Below are 15,157 nucleotides of genomic sequence, written 5' to 3' on the forward strand. Positions count from 1 at the left end.
GACTGGAAAGTTAACAAAATTGATGTATTTTAAAAGATATGCCATCGACTGAAGCACACACATTCTGAAGTGATCTATCAATCTCCGTCCACACTATCAAACGCCTTTTAAACATCGACAAAGTTATGTAGCGATTGCCACTCAATAGACGGTTCAGTAACCAGAGTTCCAGGTATCTGTTCGAAGAAAGTCTGCCCCCCCCCCCCCCGAACGAAATGGAATGTATATAGAAAATATATACTTTTAATAGTGTCCGCCCCCCCCCCCTCCCCGAAAATTTCAAGTGCCCCCCCCCCCCCCCCCCCCGGAGAAAAAAGCCTGTAAGAAACTCTGTCAATAATTATGCGCATAAATGTCCTGGCTAAAGCCTGTGTTTTCTAGTCTTAATTTCTTGTCAAGGGCCTCCAGCATAATTCTCCTTAGCACCTGGTAACAGATAATATTGTGTCTTAATTTTCTAGAATATTCTGAATCCTAGATGTATATGACTTCACTTTTAGTTGGTAGATCTGTGTTCACTTATCGCTCTTCTCAAGCTGGTGATGTGTCTGTGAATATACGGTGGAGGGGACCTATTCAACATCTCGATGTACTGGACCCAGCGGTCTGTCTGTTCAGCATCACGAAAGTCGCTTGTTATAGCTTTTTCATTTCAAATATTGCAGAACAGAGAGACCGCACAGCAAAAGAATATGCTTTGTCCCTGTAATATGCCTGGTAGACTAAAGTCGAATAAAGCATTTGAAATACTTCTTTGGAACGCAATTGTGTTATAAGTATTCAGGTTACAAAGGTTAATTCCCTTTGTAAATTGTGCAACGTTCACATGAACTAAAGTGGGTGCTACTTCACATAAAAAATATTTAACAACCAACAAGTCAATAAAAAATATTTTATTTTTTCTCAATTTTTTTTTTGTTTTACAAAATTCAATCAAGTTTTTAAATCCGTTGATCCCATTAACAAGCAGATTTTAATATTTACTATTTCAAATATCATAGAATAAATCTTAATTAACAACCAATTATTAAAGCTATTTCAAGAGCATGTATGGCCAAATTAACTGAGAAAATAAGTTATGAGCAATAAATAATAATATAAAGTGCATTATTATTTTGCTAATGTTTTGAGAAGTCTTAGATTTAAAGCATTATCTTAAGCCTGGAAGAAACTCTGGAGGAAAGTAGACTAAAATAAAGAATATAAATAAAGAAACTATTAGGGTTTTACTAGTATTGTCAGTAGGAATGTTTTTGTTCTTAGGCTTCAAAAATTTATCTCCATTTTAGGTGTGTAATAGTTAACAGTTATCTCAAAAATATTTAACTACTTTGTCATTAAAATCACTTTTCTTCAACACATTTTATTCAGCAAATAAAAAAAAATGAATTAAGAAAAAATTGAATAGAATTGTTAAGTAAAAGTTTTGAATAAATGAAAAAAAAACCCAATACACTATTCTCTAGAAATGATTTTAGTAACACATACACAGTTGAATCAATAATTAAATTTTATCACTTAACTTAGAACAATGAGACAAAAGAACAATAGAGCCTGTCCATTAAAATGTATTAAATAAAAACACATCTAGAAAATATTTAAGAAAATCTGTTTTAATACTAAATGTAAGAAATTTAAATTACATTGATAATTTTCAAAATAAAAGATAAACCTAGTTAATCATTTAATTAAAATAAGAATTTGTAATGCAATTTTTTGTTGTTGACAAAAGCCATCTGTTTATATGTAAAGCAGAATATAGATAATATCTGACTTAATATGTTTCTGACTTGCAATAGATAAGTATGATCAACAATAATTGGGCAATATGTTGGACAATATGTCATAACATGATAAAAATACACTGTAAAATTATTATTTGATTCAAGTAAATTCAGTAACAATAATACTTCTACATTTGAAAGATCACAGTGATGGCTGCCATACAGGAGCAGATAACTACTGCTCTGTTGCCTCTTGTTTCTGGTGCTGGGGCAGTGGCTGGTGCTGTTGTCTCCCCTCTGCCATGACCCTTTCTATCTCCTCCACAGTGCGAGGTACACAGGTTAAATTTTCCACTCCCGTCTCAGTAATAGCTATATCATCTTCAATTCTCACCTAAACAAGAACAATACCAGTTGTTTTTTTTTCAGCTGATACATGTCTAAATTATTATTAGGAAAATTTTAAAATACTTTGATCAGAAATTTCAAACATAAAACCCAGAATAAAATTTTTTTTTGAGTATTTCTAAACAGTAACCCTCACCAATAATTCACTCTAAACTTCTAAACCAGCATATAATTATGTTTCATTATGGTGTTATGAAGGAAAAATCTATATCTATATGGTTTTATTTGATAATAATGGGTGTCATTTGTCTTATTATAACCCTAACTCAAAGCTATACTAACAGTAAGAAAAATTAATACATTAATGTATAGAGTACCACAAATTTAAATTACATTCATAATTTTTAAAATAAAAGATAAACATAGTTACTCATTTTAAACATGCAAATTAGTTTTGAAATACAGTTTATTTACATTATGGATAGGCTTTCAGGACTAATTGTATATGAGATATGATAGTATTCGAGAGAGATTAGTTTTAAAGATCTAGTAGATTCACTGAGTAGCTACTTACAACACTTTTACAACAGAAATATTGCCCATTTTATAATTTAAAGCAAGTATGAATAATTTATACATAAGAGTTACTCACCCCTCCAAATCTCCTGAACCTTCTGAGAACCTCCTCCACAATAAACTTCTTGTGTCTTTCATCATTTAAAGCAGCATCCAGTAACTGAGGAAATGAAAATCTCTTTCATTAAAGTACTTTGTTATGAAACATTCTAATTATTAATATAGCCACTGAAATTACTCAAATCTATCAACTAAAATATAAAATTGTCTGCGTGGTTGAGTGAACTGCAATCAACTGATATTTTAAAAATCAAAATTAAAAATGGCTAAAAAACGTGTCATAAATTGTCTTGTATAACGATTCTTAAAGCTGTAAGATGAAAATCTGCAAATCTCTCTAATTGTGAATGAAGTTATCAGCTTGTCTGAGGAAGAAAAAAAAATGAACTCACGTGGTCGATGAAGTAGCAGCCAGGCTCTATTGTTATCACCATCCGAGGCTGGAGGGTTCTGGCTGTACGCAGGGACCTCAGGCCTGGCTCATTGATTCTCTCTACACCCTATATTCGTACACAATTTGTTTATTTTTAATTTACTTTATGTTTGAATTTCTTTTCTGGTTAACCTAACTTTTACTTAGAACTATATTTTTTTCTTCTTTTAGTGGGCTAAATACATTCCATGTGAATGTGTTAATGATTTTTAAAGAATAGTTGCTTATGTTAGGGCATGGTGGACCTTTCATTGTTTAAGTTTTAAGATAAAAATAATACAATTGATTATTTTAATGTTATTTAAATTTATTGTTTTATTGTCTTTTAAATTTATTGCTATTAGGTTATTTAGCTATTGAGTTCAAACACAAATGAAGTTATTTCTAATTTGGGATAGGGCTAACTGGCTGAGAGGAAATGTCCTGGATGCCTATGGAACAGCTGATAATCCCCTATCTAGATTTCATTGCTATTGTGTAAGTTATAACAGTAAAAAACTATCCCTGACTTATTTTGATTACCTAAGGATAACCATAGCAAAATGATATCCAACATTTTGTTTACCTGAGGGTAACCACCACAGTCATGTGTGTCAATGCCCAGAAAATGACCTAGACCATGAGGCATGAACACGGCTGGCAGCCTGACCTTCATCATTTCATCAAGGTCACCCTGGAGGATGCCAAGCTTGACCAGGTGCTCCAGGAGAACTCGCTCGGCCAGTTTGTGCATATCAACCCAAGACACACCTAGACAAACATTTACAATAACACGATGTTTGTGCATATCAACCCAGGACACACCTAGATATAAATTTACAATAACATGATGTGTGTGCATATCAACCCAAGACACACCTAGATATAAATTTACAATAACATGACGTTTGTGCATATCAACCCAGGACACACCTAGATATAAAGTTACAATAACATGATGTTTGTGCATATCAACCCAGGACACATCTAGATATAAAGTTACAATAACATGATGTTTGTGCATATCAACCCAAGACACACCTAGATATAAATTTACAATAACATGATGTTTGTGCATATCAACCCAGGACACACCTAGATATAATTTTTCAATAACATGATGTTTGTGCATATCAACCCAAGACACACCTAGACAAACATTTACAACAACATGATGTTTGTGCATATCAACCCAAGACACACCTAGTTATAAATTTACAATAACATGATGTTTGTGCATATCAACCCAAGACACACCTTAGACATAAAGTTACAGTTACATATTTTTCATATGACCTTTAGACATACATAGACACACATTTACAGTCACATGCTGTTGATTAAATTAACCCAAGACACAAATATTGTCAAGTTTTATAAAATGTAAACAAAATAAGAATAGAACCATCATCATGAGATCACGCATACTCCAGTTTTAAAAGGAGCCAAATGAAAAAAAAAAAATTAATAATAATTTAGTTTTTAATACAATACACTAAAAATTATTACACAAAGTGAAATATAGTTTTAATAATTGATCGGGTAACAGAAGAATTGATTAGAATATTATTCAACCTGTGAACATAACATAAACTTTGTTCCCCTACCGGGCTTTGCAGCTGACATTACTGCTCGACTGGAAGCAAGAACAGCTTCATAGATAGCTTTCTGGTCTGGTGTAAACTTCCCATTGGCTGGGAATGAACATGTGATGTCTGAACTGTAGCAGTAATACTCTCCACCCATATCAAACAAACTGAGGAAAAAAGTCATGACTAATAGTTATACTAGTTATTTGATGTTAGCTTACAAGCATATCCTTAACATCTAACAGATGTTTAGGTTTAATTTTAAAATTTCACCATTGAAATTTAAAAAAAAAAGCTAAATCCCAAATATTTTCCCATAGACACGCCAGTACCATAACTAAAGCTAGATTTACTTGTGTTTATAAAATGATAAATTAATTTGAATTAGGATACAAATCAAGTTTCATAACAAATCAATTTTTAATAAAATTAGGAAAACATAAAAATGGCACAGTAAATCAAAGACAGTAAAAATATCCACCAACCACATGTCTCCATCCTCAATAGGTTTACTGTTTGGAGCACCTGCATGGCCGTAGTGAAGGATAGACCCATTGTGTCCACTAAAATAATATAAAAAGATAAATGACTATATTATTACAATTCAAATGCAGCACATTGGGAATGAATTATCAAAGGATTGATTTTTAGTACAATCAACCTACAGATTGTTATGTAAGAAACTAACCTTCCACAAATACAGGTGTATGACAGAATGCGTAGACCTCCTGTAAAGTGACAGTAGTGCTGAAATATACTGAGAGTAAATTTTGTCTATTAATACATTTGAATAAATTAAAACATTTCTTATTTAAAATATATTTTAAAATAACTATGGTACTAATCTAATTAAATTGTGTCATACAGTTGTAATAGGATATGTGGTTATTCACTTCAAGGGTTGAAGGTCAAGTTTTACAGATAAAAATAATGATTCTATATAAAAACCATAATAAGAAAAGAAATTATCTTTAAAGTACTTTACTATCAGTTATAGGGCCTATTAATTAGACCAAAGAATAGTGCACATGCTAAAACAAAGGAAACCATCATTCATTATATAAAAAAATTAATGATAGCAGTTAAGAGAAGTGATTAAATAACAGTGTTATTATACAGGTCAATGAGCAACAGGTTGTGATACATTAATTGACCTACGATAAAGAGTGGCCTACCTTTCAGCTTGGTACTCGTACATTCCTGGTCTGACATTCTTCATCACCTACATATATTGGGTGAAATTAAGGTTTACATTACATCACAATTTGATTTATTTAAAAAATTTATACAGACAGGAACAAAAAGTAATACTAATGAAATAAATATAATACCAGGGTTAAGTAGAAAACTGAACACTTGAACTTTAGTTAGATATGAAATATTTTTCTGGCTAAGTTTAAGATGAGTGCTAACATATTTAGTTTAAAATTTTTTAAAAAGTTTCTCCAACCTGAATGTGGGCTTCACTACTGATTTTATTTGCATAGCGTAGAGCTTGAAGTTCCAAATCAGTTTTAAAGACACGACTGTTTAAAAAAAAGAGCAAAGAAAGCCTTTGATGTAACTCATTTGTGCTAAAAAAATTGTAAAGCTAAAATATAGAATATTTACATTTAATCAAAGATGTTTAAAGACTTTAAAATTTTTTTTACCATTCAGTGATCTCTGGATGTAAAATCTCATTGTTGACAGTAAATCTAATTTTTAAGAAAAAAAAAAAACAAGTTGTGTTTGTATAAATTTAAAAAATCCATACATGAAAATAAATATCAGAAAGTAATTATAAATAAAGATTTTTCATAAACAGATTTATTTACAAAAATGTTGTGCTAAACTAATAGAACTTTTAAATATTAATAACGATAAGCCTACACATCATAAATTAATAAACAAAAAGCACACAGGGCAAGGTTATGTTAGTATTAAATTTTCTATTCCGGAGTTTGCAGAACTTACTCAGCAATACCCTCAAAAACTGCCTCTTTGCTGTACTTGCCACTGTCTGTGTTTAAACCATGCTGGAAAAAAAAAATTGTGTAGTTATTTCAAATTATTTTCGAAAATATTTTAAACGTTGAATTTAAACACAGAAGCATTAAACAATCTTTATGCAGTTAATAAAAAGCAGTTAATATAGTCATTTATTCATCTTCATTTTTTTATTTAACAATTTTGATTTAGCAATAACTAGCTTAATAAGTATATTAACTTTTAATTTTATTTAAATGCTGCTTTAAAAATAGCTTTATTCAAACATACCAGGGTTAACAGTCGAGATGGCTCTTTTTTCTTTAAAACATCTGAAATCTAAAAGAGATATTTTGATAAAATCAACAAAATATAAAAATGGAGTATATTATAATTAAAAATTTTCAAATATCAAAAGTTAAATTAATATCTAAACTTAATGATGTAAGCAATTAAGAATATCAATTAATTATTTATTTAATTAATTTTTAATCATTTAGTAAATACATACCTTGTCAGCAAAGTGAACTTCATCAACTGAGTACAGGTGCTTGAAATCATCTTCCGTCAAAAGCCTAGTTAAAAAAAGATAGATCAACAATTTTTTAGAGGGACCTAAATCAAGACCTTAGTTTTTATAATTGGAAACTATCAGTGAATTAATTTTATGTATTAATGCAAACATTGAAATGATCAAGAGCTCTACTTTGATGAATAATAAGTTATAGTTTAAACTAATATTAAAACCAGAGTACAAAGATTTTACCATTAAGAAAATTATCAGGTTATTACATTACTACTAGCATCATCATGTAAACATCTTACTTTCCCATCCAAACTGCATAAGATTCAGGCAAATGAGGTGGAAACAAAATAGCTTTTCCTGTATCTACTTCGATAGCACCATAAAAGTCTGGCTCCTCCACACCAAAGGCCCAATGAAAAAATGATTCCTGTGTTTAAAAAGAGCTAATTATATATAAAAATCTATTGATGAATAAGAAATTTCTGACCTCAGGAACAATGTTTTTATGCAGACAAGCCTCAACGGGAGTTTTGTGAGGAAAATGGCATAATAATAAAAATTTTTTAATATATTTATTTAAGATAACATTGGCATTTTATGTAGATTAAACTAAAATCCAAAGGTTTTCTATATTCACTGGAAGTCAATAAAGCAATGTTTTTTTCTGGTAGTTGCTAAAATTGTAAGGGTTGTAAAAAAAATCACACGCCCATACAAGTATACAGAAAAAAAAAGCTTCATAATATTGTCACAGAAAAGTAAACAAATTACTTGACGAAAGAGAGGCTCATGATCTGAATCATTACGTGTGTCAGCAACCCCACCCTGCAGCAGGACGTATGATTTTTCTGGAACTTTTCCAGTAGCTTTCAACCTCTCGCACAGTCTAGCACGATTTTGTTTGAAAAGTTCCATGGGGATTTCATGGGTATGATCTCCTCTGCAGAATGCTGGCCTGAAAAAAAAAAACAACTAAGAATTTTATCACTGCAACAGAATTGGTTAAATAATTGACAGAAGCAGTCAGTAAGATAGTAAATAGTATGTAGTCACTATGTAGACCTATAGTATTGTATAGTGTATAGATCTAGTTATTGTATAATTTAATAATTTTAATTAATTACTATAATTACTAAAAATTAGTTAAGTTAAAAAAGCAAACATTAAAATAATAAAATTAAATAAAATCTATTAAAATTAAAATGTAAAAAAAAACGTAATTTTAAGATCTTAATCTTTTATTAATTTACTTTGCTTTCCCAGACGCCATTGTGTTGAATATTTCTAGTTCTAGTTATTGAAGTGGTTTTTCAAGTTATAGGAAGAAATATTGGCAACTTTCCCTATAGATCTACATTCGATTTAGATCAACACAGATGAGATCAGGTTTCTATTTTGAAAATGAATATTTTTGGGACACGTAACAACAAATAAGAAAGTCACGTTATCAGTCACATGATACAGACCAATCTTAGCGCATAGAAAGAAGAATGTAAACTCATTTCCACGGTCTTTCCCCGCTAAAATAATTACAATATAGTCTATAAATTTTCTGATTTCGTTCCAGACTTACTACGGCATAATAATAATATTTTTCTTTATAAAATTAGCGAATGGTTAAAATTTGCCGGCATATAAATATATAGACTCTAGAATTTAGATCTAGTAATAAGCATAAGAAAAGCACACAATATTGAAGTCTAACGCGCTCTAAATAAGAAACGCAATTAAACTGTAGAGTGCTACTATACTACCAATTTAGGAACTGCCAAATTTGAATTTAAATTCAAATTTACTAAAAATGTTATAAACTAATAATTTATAATAAGTTTACCTACTTCAAAATTTATATAGAATTTTCTTATGTTTATTTATATTTCTTTGTATTAAGAGTAATATAATTATAAATTATGTTCATATGATAAACGCATCTGAAAACATAATAATTCATAACTAGGCATTGATAATCACAAAAAAACTGGACAGGTTTGTAGTAAACAACATGGCACCTCTGTTAAAGAGATTATCTTGCAAAGATTTGCATTCCTACTTGCGTACGCTCCCCCCTACAGTACTTGATCGTTTATACTGTCACCCTGCAACATGCTTAGCAGTATTCAGGTAAATATACATTGCTGGATACCAATTGTTCACTTAAATCACTTTATTTAGGCTATTGTTGCCTTGTCTTGGCCTTTTTTTTGCTTCAGACTTCAGACTCAGTCTTCAGACATTTTAAAAAAAAGTTGGTTTGTTATACTGTTTGTTAACACTAACAGTAGGCCTACTTCTATAGATTAAAATTATTTATTAAAAGCTAATCTGTGAATGCCAACTTAATTAATTTCAGGGATATTCCTGAACTTTCTCGTCACTATGTGATGCGAATTCTTTTTGTTGAACAAGCTGTGGCTCAAGCAGTTGTACAACAGTGGAGTACTGCCCCAGCTGAGTAAGTTGATCCAATTGATAAATCTGTAGGCTCTATATTTCTGCTAATTAGCAATTCTTACCACCAGGACTTCTCTGTTGTAATCACAATGTAGTATACTCAGCTTGCACATGTGCACAGACTATTGTTTGGCCGATGCTAGCTGGAATAAAATACGCATACCAATGGAGAGAAACTACGACTTGCCATCGCGGCGATGTTTTCGATGGTACTGCGTATGCGTGTGTTTACAACTGCAGAACCCTAGCCATAGGTCACTGCGCATGCGCAGAGCTATCTTTTGCCGACTAAGTGGAGACGTTGGGGAGAAAAATCTTCCGAGTAGTCACTTCACTATTGTTTTTAGTTCTAGTGATCATCATACTATTATTTTAAAAATCATTTAATGTAAACAATGGCAATTTTTTAGGTAATATAAACATTAATTAGATTATATATAGGGCCTATGCCATGAAAACATTTAAAACTTTTGGTAACGAAGCTTAAACTGAGATATTGGTGACATTGAAACAATTAGAGACCTTCTTAATGATCTTGCCAAAATGAAAATAAACAATAATGAGACAAGCTGTACTATACATGTATCACAGGGAGGACCATTGACATTGAAACCACAAAATTGGGGCATCAGTTGTGTAGGTGACAAAATGACAATTTTAGCATTTATTTTACTATTTTGTAGATTGTAACAACGATCAATGTACCAAATTAATTACAGCCTTGTTTACCATAGTTTTATGTTTTTATTGTTAAATTGTGATTAGTGGGAAGGAAACAAAAGCTGGTTATACTTCAATGTGGGTGTTGGGGGAGGGCTAAAAAATCACTTCTTTTATGGGTAACCACATTATTACTTATAGCTGTTTGCTATTGAACAAAGGTTTCTGTTTAATGTTTAGGATTAAATTATAAGCCAGTTTTATCTTATTTTAGAGAACAGTTTGAAGCTGCAGCTGCATTGATGGAACTGCGTGTTTGGTATGAGCAGCCCTTGCCAGGTGACATGCCAGGATGGATACTTAATCATGTATTTAGAGCCAATCTTCTTACAGCATTATTAGGAGGGTAAATGGATTTTACATTTTTTGACTTCAAATAAGGGAGTAAATTATTAACAGCTTTTGCTAGCCTAATTAGTAATTATTATTTAAAAAAATAAAAACCCACAAGTTTTGAAATGCAAAAGTAGGGCCTATATATTTTATAACTAACACATTTTTGTAAATTTGCTTTATCTAGTGGTGGCTCTTGGATTGGCAACAAAGATCTGACTATTGATAAATATGCCAAGGACATCCCCTTTTTAGATAAGTATGCCTTGGAAAGATGGGAGGTAACTGTTCTCTTTATAAAGTTGCATCATGTTGTTATGAACTTGATACACATTTTACCGAGGTTGCTAACAATACATTCTTTTTTTATGTAGTGTGTCTTGCATTTTATGGTTGGTTCCAATGAAGGATCAGATGGGGTAAATAAAGATATAACAGATGTTTTGTTACATAGTGGGTTGATGCGAGTGTAAGTAGTTGATATTTTATATTTCTGTTTTTCTTCTAAAATATTTTATTTGGACTAACAATCTTAAATACAGGACACTTTAAAAAGAAATTTAAGTTTTAAAATATGAAGCTTAATAAAATAAATTAATAGGTTTTTATGATGAAGTCACATTTGGTTGAAACTTGTTAATAGGCTTTGGTGCAATTTTTAGGGATGAAGGTGAACCTTCAATCACTGCTGAGGGCTTTCAGTTTTTGTTGATGGATACATCTTCACAAGTTTGGTTCTTTTTGTTGCAGTATCTGGACACTGTGCAGGTAGGAGAGAAAGATGAAGACTCATAGTCATTCTACTTTCTATTTTACTATTTGAAGACTACACAAATTCCTTCTTTACTATCTCAATTCTAATGGGTATTCCACCCTCTTCTTAAGTGCTCAAAGTCTATAGGACAAACCACTCATTGTTTTACTGATGTAATGCATCTATATATACTACGTATCCAATCTCTAGCTGATTCTGTTTATTGCTTTCCTGTTTATCCAGTGTATTTTTACGGTCATTAAAATTTTTTATTTCAGTCCCGTGGTATGGATCTTGTCGAGTGCTTGTCATTTCTATTCCAGCTTAGTTTTTCAACTCTTGGCAAGGTACAGTAGATCTCAATGATAAAAAAAAATTCTGCAATAGTTATTACTTAGTTTTTTTAATGGATCAACTTAATGGTTGATGCCCCTTGTTTTCTGTAGGACTACAGTGCTGAAGGGATGAGTGAAAATCAGCTGCGGTTCCTTCAGCATCTCAGAGAGTTTGGTCTGGTTTACCAGAGAAAAGTAAGGATACAAATTTTTCTGTTAGTACAGCTGCTAATAAAATATGTTGACAATAGTTATGTACTACAAAAGATAAATGCCATGACTATAATATACACAACTTACTGTTGATGAGATTAAAAACTTACAATTTAAAAAAAAATTTTAAATAACTTTTTTTATGTCTCAGCGCAAGTCACATCGATATTACCCTACTAGACTTGCTGTCAATATTGTGTCTGGTTTGTCCAAGACCAACATAGACACCCACCGCCCAGGTTTTATAGTTGTGGAAACTAATTACAGAGTTTATGCATACACAGATTCTCCCCTGCAGGTGGCGCTGCTGGCATTGTTTTGTGAAATGTTGTACCGGTGAGCACTTCTTTGTATTTTTTATTATCATGCTTACCTCCTACACCACACACAATATAAAACATTTGGACAAGTGCTGTTGAAGACAGTTCTGCCTGCTTGTTTGTTTTGAAACTTAAATGAATAGAGAGGTTGTATGTAATATGTTCTACTGTTGTTGAAACAGGTTTCCAAATATGGTTGCTGCCAATTTGTCTAGATCTAGTGTTAGGGAAGCTCTCTCCAGAGGAATCACTGCAGAACAGGTGAAAATTTATTTGAATGCTGTAAAAATTATGTTGGAAAGTCAAAATTTTAATGTATTCATTATCTATGTAATTTATTTAACAGACATACTAATACTATGTTAACTTACCAATGTTAAGGAAAATATCTGTTTTCATCCTCAGATTCTTCATTTTCTGCAAAGTCATGCACATCCAGAAATGTTGAAAAAGGTTAATAGATTTTTGTTCTCTTAATAGCTATGTATTTTACTAACCTTTATATTCGACTTGCCATTGGGGTTGGAGGTTGTGGAGAGAACTGTTTGTGTTTATTTTTTGTATGAGCCATGTGTGTACCTGAAATCATTTAATGTGTTCTGCATGGTGTAAAAAAACTGTACTGTGTTTTTTTTTTTGATTTACTGTCTGAGCTGTATGTTTAATTTAATTACAAATTTTGTTTGAACTTTTTAGACCCCTGTGATTCCGCCAACCATTACTGATCAAATTAAACTTTGGGAGCTAGAGAGGGACAGGTTCAAATTCAATGATGGTGTAATGTACAACCAGTTCCTTTCACAAGCAGATTTTGAGCTTCTGAGAAATTATGCAAAGGTAGGTTATAATGAAATTATATCTACACTAAAATGTATTTATCAAAAAACTTTTTTTTGGTCTGTTTTTGATAATTTTTAAGTTAAGAATATTTGTTACTTGTTGGTCACACTAAATTCTATAATGTAATACTAAACTTGTGTGAGTTTAATAGTTAAAAAAAAGACATTGTTAATAAAACTTGCTGGATACAAGTATAGTAACTTAATGCCCTGTTTGCAGGAAATTGGAGTCATGGTGTGGGAGATGCCTGAGAAAAGAGTTCTAATTGTAACAAAATCAGGCCATGATGATGTAAAAAAGTTCTGGAAGAGACAGAAGTCCTCATCTTGATGATAGGTGTTGTTAGTTTCCTGTAAATGTTTGTAAATATTCAGTGCTACTGAATTTTGATCACTACAGACTGTTCATGTATATAATTGGTTGGAATTTGTATTTAAAACTGCCATAAAACTTTCATATTTTTTAATCACTGATTCTTGTTTGCTTTGTTTATGTACAAAATTTAGCATTAAACAATTTCTAGTAAAAAGATCTCTACATATGTGTAAAACAATGTCATGGAACAAAATGTGCTTCTAGCAAACAATTAATGGAAAATTTGTTCTATCTAGATATAGAAACACAACATACTAGCATGAACATAAATTGTAAAAAAGAAAATGGTTCTAATAAAATGTTTCAAACTTTACAGTATATTTCAGATGATCAATTCAGCATCCAAATGCTTTTTGTTCTCCCCCCTCCCCACAATCTGCCTACTGTTTCTTGCATTCATCATCTACTCCATGGAAATGTGGATTAGTAAAATTATTGTGTCATTAAAATTTACCATGGAGTTCATGCATATAAATCTGCTTACAGTTATGGAACGCATTCAGGCTTGTTCCTTTATTTTATATTAGAAAAATAGTCTAAAATTTACTTTTTTGTTTTTCACATGAGCTCAGTTGTAGTATGGATTAAAATTGTGGAGGTAGTAGTGTACTCAATTTCAGTCTTTTTTTTTAATTTCAGAGAATATAATTGTCTAACATAAAGAACTATTTCATGAGGCTTAATTAGGTTAAAACCCACTGTGAGCAAGTGGCAAATAATTACATATTTGTTTAAATCTATTCTAAAGACTAGAATCATTGCTTAAAAGCAAATCCAGTGTTAAAACTAGAATTATAGCAAGTGCACTTACATAATACACACAGATTATAGAGAGTGCACAGTCCATATTAGATATAAATATTATGAATGCTATAACAGATTGCAATGTAAACATAAGGACCTAACAACAGAAATAGTTGGTATGCTAGGGATAATATGAACCAGTCTTGTGCAAACCACTACCAGACTAAAACTCATATTTACTTCTATCTGAATATTACAAATATATTATTAAAATAAACCGGGAGTGATCTCCCCTAAACTTTCTCGAATATTCTAATATAACACTACGTGGGATGGCAACTCGGAATATAGACATGATTTTTGTTTACTTAAACTTTTAAAAATAGAATAAAATCTAGTAGAAAAAAGAATTGCGCACCAAGGGAACGCCAAATCAAAAAGCGCATAATAGTGCGCAATATTATTAGTTCTTTATAAATTTACATGCGTTTTTTGAGAAATCGGAACTAGTGTAAATTAGTACTTCCGGTCAACGGAAATTACTCAAAATTTGATAGAAGGTAGAGAATTAGATCTTTTACTTACATTTGAAATTTCATTTATCTATCTGAAATAGTACTCAAGTTATAGGCTTTTGAAAAATTCAAAGTAGAAAAAGTACCACTTCCGGTTGTCGGAAATTGCTCAAAAGTTGATACGGATCTACGATTTTGATAAAATACCTATATATGAAATTTCATCAACCTAGCTGTAACGGTACTCAAGTAATCGTGTATACACACAGACAGACACACACACACACACAGACATACTGACAAGATTGCAAAATTATGTTTTTCCGTATCAGTGAGGTGTAAAACGTCAAGATT

At 31.3% G+C, this 15,157-nt stretch overlaps 2 protein-coding genes across 2 annotated transcripts; one reads left to right on the forward strand and one right to left on the reverse strand.

The window, feature by feature from the left end:
• Positions 1-878: 878 nt before the first annotated feature.
• Positions 879-8,750, reverse strand: LOC131938249 (xaa-Pro dipeptidase). The gene is made up of 16 exons (XM_059296180.1): positions 8,454-8,750; positions 7,975-8,158; positions 7,503-7,630; positions 7,189-7,252; positions 6,969-7,016; positions 6,666-6,727; positions 6,362-6,406; positions 6,160-6,235; positions 5,885-5,931; positions 5,398-5,466; positions 5,195-5,272; positions 4,728-4,876; positions 3,707-3,891; positions 3,101-3,208; positions 2,725-2,808; positions 879-2,118 (listed from the first exon to the last, which is right to left on the reverse strand). The coding sequence occupies exons 1-16, from the start codon at positions 8,471-8,473 to the stop codon at positions 1,960-1,962; spliced, it is 1,506 nt and encodes a 501-aa protein (XP_059152163.1). The 5' UTR covers positions 8,474-8,750; the 3' UTR covers positions 879-1,959.
• A 421-nt stretch (positions 8,751-9,171) lies between these two features.
• Positions 9,172-13,635, forward strand: LOC131938252 (general transcription factor IIH subunit 4). The gene is made up of 13 exons (XM_059296183.1): positions 9,172-9,324; positions 9,554-9,655; positions 10,589-10,720; positions 10,895-10,988; positions 11,082-11,176; positions 11,370-11,475; positions 11,740-11,808; positions 11,908-11,991; positions 12,161-12,345; positions 12,512-12,590; positions 12,735-12,782; positions 13,026-13,166; positions 13,389-13,635. The coding sequence occupies exons 1-13, from the start codon at positions 9,206-9,208 to the stop codon at positions 13,497-13,499; spliced, it is 1,365 nt and encodes a 454-aa protein (XP_059152166.1). The 5' UTR covers positions 9,172-9,205; the 3' UTR covers positions 13,500-13,635.
• Positions 13,636-15,157: the final 1,522 nt, after the last annotated feature.

Source organism: Physella acuta, unplaced genomic scaffold (genome assembly GCF_028476545.2).
Source record: "Physella acuta isolate Inbredline_101_S28 unplaced genomic scaffold, ASM2847654v3 ptg000239l, whole genome shotgun sequence".
In the NCBI taxonomy this organism is placed as follows: Eukaryota; Metazoa; Mollusca; class Gastropoda; family Physidae; genus Physella; species Physella acuta.

Coding starts and splice junctions, on each gene's coding strand:
- LOC131938249 (XM_059296180.1), bottom strand. CDS start 8,473: ATGGCGTCTGGGAAAGCAAA. Junction 8,159..8,453: donor ATGGCGTCTGGGAAAGCAAA/GTAAATTAATAA, acceptor TTTTTTTTTCAG/GCCAGCATTCTGCAGAGGAG. Junction 3,209..3,706: donor ACTGTGGTGGTTACCCTCAG/GTAAACAAAATG, acceptor GTACGAATATAG/GGTGTAGAGAGAATCAATGA.
- LOC131938252 (XM_059296183.1), top strand. CDS start 9,206: ATGGCACCTCTGTTAAAGAGATTATCTTGCAAAGATTTGCATTCCTAC. Junction 12,591..12,734: donor GAGGAATCACTGCAGAACAG/GTGAAAATTTAT, acceptor TTTCATCCTCAG/ATTCTTCATTTTCTGCAAAG. Junction 13,167..13,388: donor TTCTGAGAAATTATGCAAAG/GTAGGTTATAAT, acceptor CCCTGTTTGCAG/GAAATTGGAGTCATGGTGTG.